Raw genomic sequence first — 8937 nt, 5'->3', positions numbered from 1 at the left:
ATCTAAGCTTCATAAGTGATGGAGCAATAAAATCCTTTCCAGACAAGCAAATGCTGAGGGATTTTGTTACCACCAGGCCTGCCCTATGAGGGCTCCAGAAAGAAGCTCTAAATATGGAAAGGAAAAACCAGTATCAGCCACTGCAAAAACATACCAAAATATGAAGACCAATGATACAACGAAGAAATTACATCAACCAGTGTGCAAAATAACCAAATAACAGCATGATAACAGGATCAATTCACATATAACAATACTAACCTTAAATGTAAATGGGCTAAATGCCCCAATTAAAAGACACAGACTGGCAAACTGAAGAGACAAGACCCATCAGTGTGCTGTATTCAGGAGAGCCATCTCACTTGCAAAGACACACATAGGCTCAAAATAAAGGGATGGAGGAAAATTTACCAATAAAATGGAAAGCAAAAAAAAAGCAGAGGTTGCAATCTTAGTCTCTGAAAAAATAGACCTTAAACCAACAAAGGTCAAAATAGACAAAGAAGGTGTCACTTCCTCTCAAGCTTGGCGTTTGTTTGGTGGGGTCCCACACGGGTTCAAGATGCGTATTGAGAAGTGTTATTTCTGTTCGGGGCCCATATACCCTGGACACGGCATGACGTTCTTCCGCAACGATTGCAAGGTGTTCAGATTTTGCAAATCTAAATGTCATAAAAAGTTTAAAAAGAAGCACAATCCTCACAAAGTTAGGTGGACCAAAGCATTCCAGAAAGCAGCTGGTAAAGAGCTTACAGTAGATAATTCATTTGAATTTGAAAAATGTAGAAATGAACCTATCAAATACCAGCGAGAGCTATGGAATAAGACTATTGATACAATGAAGAGAGTTGAAGAGATCAAACAGAAACGCCAAGCTAAATTTATAATGAACAGATTGAAGAAAAATAAAGAGCTACAGAAAGTTCAGGATATCAAAGAAGTCAAACAAAACATCCATCTTATCCGAGCCCCTCTTGCAGGCAAAGGGAAGCAGTTGGAAGAGAAAATGGTACAGCAATTACAAGAGGATATGGACATGGAAGATGCTCCTTAAAAATCTCTGTAACCATTTCTTTTGTGTACATTTGAAAATGCCCTTTGGATACTTGGAACTGCTAAATTATTTTATTTTTTACATAAGATCACTAAAATGAAAAGTGATTAAAACACATATTTCCTACATTGCCATCTACATAACATCAGATATTACGGATGTTAGATTGCATCTCAGTGTTAAATCTTCACTGATAGATGTACTTAAGTAAATCATGAAAATTCTACTTATAACTATATAAGTGAATTGTGGATGTAAAATGGTGATGCCATTTGGATAATGGCACTAGGCATCATTTGCATAGTAACTAATGGCAAAAATGCATGGCTAGTGATGTATAAAATAAAATATTCTATGCAGTAAAATATTCCCTTTGTTAATGTTATAGATGGGGGGGATACAAAAAGGAACTAACAATTTGTATGGCAGTGTCAGATATTATTTTTACTTTAGTATTTCCTGTATTGGTTTATTTGCACCTTAGAAGAGCATAATGACATTGTTTGATAAAGCCTAAATTATGCTGGACTGTTTTGACCTGGTTTAACCCTTCTGATAGGTAGTTGTGGATGTTGGGGATGAGAACTGAATAATCTTTGCCTGGAGTGACACTGCACTCTAGAATTTTCACTTTGGAAAATATTCAGTTCTAACTTGTGATTCCTGGTAGAACAAACTTTATTTTTCTAGCCCAACAATGATCTAGAAGCAGAGGAATCCCAGCGCCTTTTAAAAGTTATTATGTGGCTTTCTTTTAAAAAGCTCCTGTTTTTGCAAAGTAGAATTTGTGGGTACAACATATGTTCATTATTTGTACATAAAATAAAACCATTTAAAAAGTGAAAATAATAATAATAAAAAAAAAGACAGAGAAGGACATTACATACTGGTAAGGGGAACAATTCAGCAAAAAGAGATATCCAATTTAAATATATACACCCAACACAGGAGCACCCAGATTCATAAAATGAGTTCTTAGAGACCTACAAAGAGACTTAGACTTCCACACAATAATAGTGGGAGACTTTAACACCCCACTGTCAGTATTAGATCAGCGAGACAGAAAATTAACTAGAACATTCACGACTTGAACTCAGCTCTGGATCAAGTGGACCTAGTAGACATCTACAGAGCTCTCTATCCCAAATCAACAGAATATACAATCTTTCCAGTGCCAAGTGTCACATATTATATAATCAACCACATAACTGAAAGTAAAACACTCCTCAGCAAATGCAAAAGAACAGAAATAATAACAAACAGTATCTCAAACCGCAATGCAATCAAATTAGAACTCAGGATTAAGAAACTCACTCAAAGCCACAAAATTTCATGGAAAATTAACCACCTGATACTGAATGACTCCTGGGTAAATAATGAAAATAAGGCAGACATTAAGGCAGACATCAAGAAGTTATTTGAAACCAATGAGAATAAAGAGACAATGTACTAGAATCTCTGGGACAGAGCTAAAGCAGTGTTAAGAGGGAAGTTTATAGCACTAAATGCCCACATCTGAAAGCTAGAAAGATCTCAACATCCTAACATCACAATTAAAAGATAAACAGAGGCAAGAGCAAATGAATCCAAAATGCAACAGAAGACAGGAAATAACTAAGGTCAGAGAAGAATTGAAGGAGATAGAGACACACACAAAAAACCCTCCAAAAAATCAATGAATCCAGGAGGTGTTTTTTTTTTTTTTTTGAAAAAAATAACAAAATAGATAGACTGCTAGCTAGACTAATAAAGAAGAAAAGAGAAGAATCAAATAGACACAATAAAAAATGATAAAGGGAATATCACCACTGACCCCACAGAAACACAAACTACCATTAGAAAATACTATAAACACCTCTATGCAAATAAACTAGAAAATCTAGAAGAAATTGAAAAATTCCTGGACACATACACCCTCCCAGACTAAACCAGGAAGAAGTCGAATCCCTGAATAGACCATTAGCAAGTTCTGAAACTGAGGCAGTAATTAATAGCTTACCAACCAAAATAAGCCCAGGACCAGACAGATTCACAGACAAATTCTATCAGAAATACAAAGAGGAGCTGGTACCATTCCTTCTGAAACTATTCCAAACAACTGAAAGGGAGAGACTCTTCCTTAACTCATTTTATGAAGCCAGCATCATCTTGATACCAAAACCAGGAAGAGACACAACAAAAAACAGAAACGTCAGGCCAATATCCCTGATGAACACTGATGTGAAAATCCTCAATAAAATATAGCAAACCAAATCAAGCAGCACATCAAAACCCTTATCCACCTGGATTAAGTCAGCTTCATCCCTGGGATGCAAGGTTGGTTCAACATATGCAAATCAACAAATGTAACCCATCACATAAACAGAACTAACGACAAAAACCACATGATTATCTCAATAGATGTGGAAAAGGCCTTTGATAAAAAACACAACATCCCTTCGTGTTATAAACTCTCAATAAACTAGGTATTGGTTGAACATATCTCCAAATAATAAGAACTATTTATGACAAACCCACAGTCAATATCATATTGAATGGGCAAAAGCTGGAAGCATTCCTTTTGAAAACCGGCATAAGACAAGGATGCCCTTTGTCACCATTCCTATTCAACATGGTATTGGAAGTTCTGGCCAGGGCAATCAGGCAAGAAAAAAGAAATAAATGATACTCGAGTAGGAAGAGAGGAAGTCTAATTGTGTCAGTTTGGAGACAAGATGATTCTATATTTAGAAAACCCCATCATCTCAACCCAAAAACTCCTTAAACTGATAAGCAATTTCAGCAAAGTATCAGGATACAAAATCAATGTGCAAAAATCACAAACATTCCTTTAAACCAATAATAGATAAGCAGAGAGCCAAATCATGAATGAACTCCTGTTCACAATCACTATAAAGAGAATAAAATACCTAGGAATACAGCTAACAACGGATGTGAAGGGCCTCTTCAAGAAGAACTACAAACCACAGCTCAAGGAAATAAAAGAGGATACAAACAAATGGGAATACATTCTATTCTCATGGATAGGAAGAATCAATATCACAAAATTGGCCATACTGCCAAAGTAATTTATAGATTCAATGCTATTCCCATCAACCAACCATTGATCTTCTTCACAGAATTAGAAAAAAACTATTTTGAATTTCATATGGCATCAAAGAAGACCCTGTATACCCAAGACAATCCTAAGAAAAAACAACAAAGTTGGAGGCATCATGCTACCTGACTTCAAACTATACTACTAGGCTACAGTAACCAAAACAGTATGGTACTGGTATCTAAACAGACATATAGACCAATGGAGCAGAAATAACACCACACATCTACAACCATCTGATCTTCAACAAACCTGACAAAAACAAGCAATGGGGAAAGAATCTCCTATTCAGTAAATGGTGCTGGAAAAACTGTCTAACTATATGCAGAAAACTGAGTCTGGACCTCTTCCTTACATCTTATACAAAAAATAACTTAGCATGAATTAAAGACTTAAATCTAAAACCTAAAACCATGAAAACCCTACAAGAAAACCTAGGCAATACCATTCAGGACATAGACATGGGCAAAAATTTCATGACTAAAACACCAAAAGCAACTGCAACAAAAGCCAAAATTGACAAATGGGATCTAATTAAACTAAATACCTTCTGCACAGCAAAAGAAACTATCATCAGAGTGAACAGACAACCTACAGAATGGGAGAAAAATTTTGCAATCCACCCATCTGACAAGTTTCTAACATCCAGAATTTACAAAGAACTTAAACAAATTTAAAAGAAAAAAAACAACCCTATCAAAAAGTGGGCAAAGGATATAAACAGATGCTTCTCAAAAGAAGACATTTATGCAGCCAATAAACATATGAAAAAGAGGTCAACATCACTCATCATCAGAAAAATGTAAATCAAAACTGCAGTGAGATACCATCTCATGCCAGTCAGAATGGCGATTATTAAAAAGTCAGGAAACAATAGATGCAGGTGAGTTTGTGGAGAAATAGGAATGCTTTTACACTGTTGGTGGGAATGTAAATTAGTTCAACCATTGTGGAAGACAGTGTGGCAATTCCTCCAGGATCTAGAACCAGAAATACCATTTGACCCAGTAATCTCCTTACTGGGTAAGTACCCAAAAGAATATAAATCATTCTACTATAAAGACATGCACACATACATTTATTGCAGCACTATTTACAATAGCAAAGACATGGAACCAACCCAAATGCTCATCAATGATAGGCTGGATAAAGAAAATGTGGTTCATATATGCCATGGAATACTATGCAGCCATAAACAGGAATGAGATAATGTCATTTGTAGGCACATGGATGAAGCTGGAAGCCATCATCCTCAGCAAACTAACACAGAAATAGAAAACCAAACGCTGTATGTTCTCACTCATAAGTAGGAGTTGGACAATGAGAACACATGGACACGGAGAGGGAAACAATACATACCAGGGCCTGTTGGCAGGTGGGGGATGAGGGGAGGGAACTTAGAGGACAGGTCAATAGGTGTAGCAATCCACTGTGGCACATGTATACCTATGTAACAAACCTGAACATTCTGCACCCGTATCCCTTTTTTAAAGAAGAAAATTTTTTAAAAGTAGTCTTATTTATCTATTAATATTATTTAAAAACTGTGGATAAAACCCTGGATAAACCACTTTAACCTAAACTACCCAAATTTTAACATCAAATGTTTGGACTAAATCACTACTATGGTAGCCAGAATTCTAAAAATGTTCCTCCTCAAAGACTTCAAACTCTTTGTTCAATTAAACACCTATCTACGTATTACTGCAAAAGGACTTGGCAGATGGAATTAAAGTTAATAGTCATCTGACCTTATAATATGCAGTTTATTCTGTATCACCCAGAAGGAGCCAGTGTAATTGCACGAGCACTTAAATGTAGAAAAATAAGACAGAAAGGTCAGTCAGTGAGCTGTGGTGGAAGAGAAAAGCAGAGAGATGAGATGGAAGAAGAGGTCAAAAATATTTAAAATATGAGGAGTCCAGCCACCATTGCTGGTTTTGAAGATAGAGGATATAGTTAGGAGTCCAGGAATGTGGGCTGCCTCTAAAAGCTGAGAACAACACCTAGTCAACAGCATCCAAGGTAATGGGAATTTGAGTCTTACAACCTTATGGAACTGAATCCTGCCAATAAATGTAATGACCTTGGAAGCAGATTCCCTTCAAAAACCTTTAGATAAGAGCCTAGGCCACTTAAACCTTCATTTGTCTTTTGCCACCGATTAACCACAACTGTATCTCATAACTTACAGAAACCATGTAATAAAAAGTGGGTGTTGGCTTTTGTTCTTGTTTGTGGAAATTTTTTATAGCAGCAATTGAAAACTAATACAAGTACTTTCATGTTTTTTCTGATCATACGCTGACTGTTGAGCAAGTACTTCCATACTTTACTTAAGCCATGAAAGCATTTCTTCAAAATAAACTTGAGTTGTAATTCAATGGAAGTAAACAAAGAGTGTTGCACTAAATTTGTTTCTTGCTTGTATGTGAGATCTGAGGCATCTCTGGAAAACTGCAACCATTAAGTTGGAGTTTATTAGATTAACTTCCAGATCTAGTAGTCAGTACTGCCTTAAAATATTCAAGAAGAATCTAGTTTCTGTGTGATCCAAAGATCATAACATATTATAATCCTTTTTAGCAAAATGAATACAAAGTTATAACTACAAAATTAGATGTTGTGTTAGTTTTGTCTCACACTGCTATAAAGTTACTAACCAAGACTGAGTAATTTATAAATAAAGAGGTTTAATTGACTCACTGTTCTTCATGGCTGGGGAGGCTTCAGGAAACTCACAATCATGGCAGAAGGTGAAGGAGAATCAAGTCCCTTCTTCACAGGTGTCAGAGTAGAGAGAGAGGGCGCGCGAGAGAAATTGCCACTTTTAAAACATCAAATCTTGTGAGAACTCTCTCATTATCATGAGAACAGCATAAGGAAAACCAGCCCCATGATCTAGTTACATCCCACCAGGTCCCTCCCATGACATGTGGGGATTACAATTCAGGATGAGCTTTGGGTGGGGACACAGAGCCAAACCACATCAGGTGTAAAAGAATATATTAATTTAAAATGAAAATCATAAAAGTAAAAAAGTTGAAAAATATCCCTACAACAAAGTATTCCAATAAATCACATAGTTATTTTTATTAAATAATTTCTGAATCTACCTCTGTAATGCATTTTAAAAATTGTTAAGATATAAGCCCTTTGTTTCTTCACATAAAATAATTTTATAATATTTACTATAGAGAGATGGAAAGATATTACTTTCCCTAGAATGTCTGATAGATTGTTTATTATTATTGATACCACAGAAAATTACATTTCAGTTACCATTATTGGCATCATTATATGACTTTTTAGGATTCCTGTCACATTACAGAAAAACTGTATCAACTGCCTATTGTATATGAGTCTTTTGCATACAATTTGAAAGATTTTTCTAGAGACTAGAGTCTCCCTCCATGCATATAAAACATTTTTTTCTGTCTTCTATTACCCACATAATTTTGGTACTGGGTGCCAAGAACATGTTTATATCATCATATAATGGAACTCTGGTCTCTCTGTCTTCGGGTCATGAAATTGGAAAAACTAGCAATAATTTAACCATACACAGAAATGACTGAAAACTACTTAAACATGCCCATTAAACAAATAAACAAACAAAAAATGATTGTATCCAACTCAACTTTTCCCTAGCAAGACACACTAAATTCCCATCCTCTAATGTCAACTCTGACAGAGGGAAGGGCAGAGTGAAAGGAGACAGCAGTCTTAATTGATTGCAGTTGAATTGTCTGCTTTTCTAAATATTACAGAAGTACATGACCAAAAGACTATATTATGGAGTTCCTCCCATAGCCTTGGAATGGTCAATGCAAATGAAGATCCCTGAAGCTTAAATAAGGAGTATTGGCTCCTTACTACATTAGAATGCAATCATTCTTCTTTCAAAGATTTATGGTCAGTTGATATTTTTGATGAGCTGTCATTCTAGTGCAGGGATAAATGAGAACTAAATCATCCTTCTGACTAGTATTGGTGAAATAGCTAATTGAGATTATTAGCACAGTTTCTAAATGAGCTAAATCAACAATAGTATATTTTAGTGCTGGAAGGAATTACTTGGATACTTCTCAAAATTACATATTTTGTGGAGGGCATGAGATTCTGAGTAAAAAAAAAAAAAAATCCAACTGCCTCTTTTTTACATATCTATCATATCATTTCCTTTTCCTAACATGGTAAGTTATAATGAATCCAAGTTTTAGTAAACTTTTACATAATATTTTCTTTTTTCTTAAACTAAGTGATATGTCCATTTGTTTAAATGAAAAATAACAAACAGGTCCACCATTCCATATTAACTATATAAAGTCAGAATTTTAGAAGGTTTTTCATAGAAATTCTGGAAACTATTTTAGATTCGAAAATAATATGGTCAAATGGAGCAGAGCAGATTGTGTAACTTTTACACTCAAACTTCGTTTTTCATTTAAAAAAAATTTCTCCCCCAAATGTGAGCTTGAGAGCAGAAGATATAACAAAAGACACTCATGGGATTGAGAATATGGTGCCTGAAGCCCTGTGAATCTAGCAAATATTCCCTTGGAATGATTCACATCTGTATCTGTGAAAAGTGGGTTTTGTGGTTTTTGTTGTTGTTGTTGTTGGTTTGTGTTTCAAATTTAGGCAAACATAAAAGAAATTGTACAATTTTTTTTCAAATTTTCCTGTTAAAAATGTACTTCACACTCCAGGAATGTGATGTTCCTTTCTGTACAACTCCTAAAAACACATTTAAAATGTGTTTTAAAAGATTGTGGGTATAATC

The 8937-nt window shown here is 35.2% G+C and overlaps 1 protein-coding gene across 1 annotated transcript; it reads left to right on the top strand.

Annotated features, from left to right (window-relative positions):
• Positions 1-515: 515 nt before the first annotated feature.
• On the top strand, positions 516-1659 carry LOC126955951 (probable ribosome biogenesis protein RLP24). The gene has a single exon (XM_050792703.1). The coding sequence runs from the start codon at positions 563-565 to the stop codon at positions 1052-1054; it is 492 nt and encodes a 163-aa protein (XP_050648660.1). The 5' UTR covers positions 516-562; the 3' UTR covers positions 1055-1659.
• The last annotated feature ends 7278 nt before the right edge of the window (positions 1660-8937 follow it).

Source organism: Macaca thibetana, chromosome 6 (genome assembly GCF_024542745.1).
Source record: "Macaca thibetana thibetana isolate TM-01 chromosome 6, ASM2454274v1, whole genome shotgun sequence".
Lineage (NCBI taxonomy): Eukaryota > Metazoa > Chordata > Mammalia > Primates > Cercopithecidae > Macaca > Macaca thibetana.
The sequence above is the reverse complement of the archived record's forward strand: the minus strand, read 5'-3'. Positions and strand labels throughout refer to the sequence as shown.

Bases quoted from the DNA above. Each gene is read 5' to 3' on its own strand.
- LOC126955951 (XM_050792703.1), top strand. From the start codon at position 563: ATGCGTATTGAGAAGTGTTATTTCTGTTCGGGGCCCATATACCCTGGA.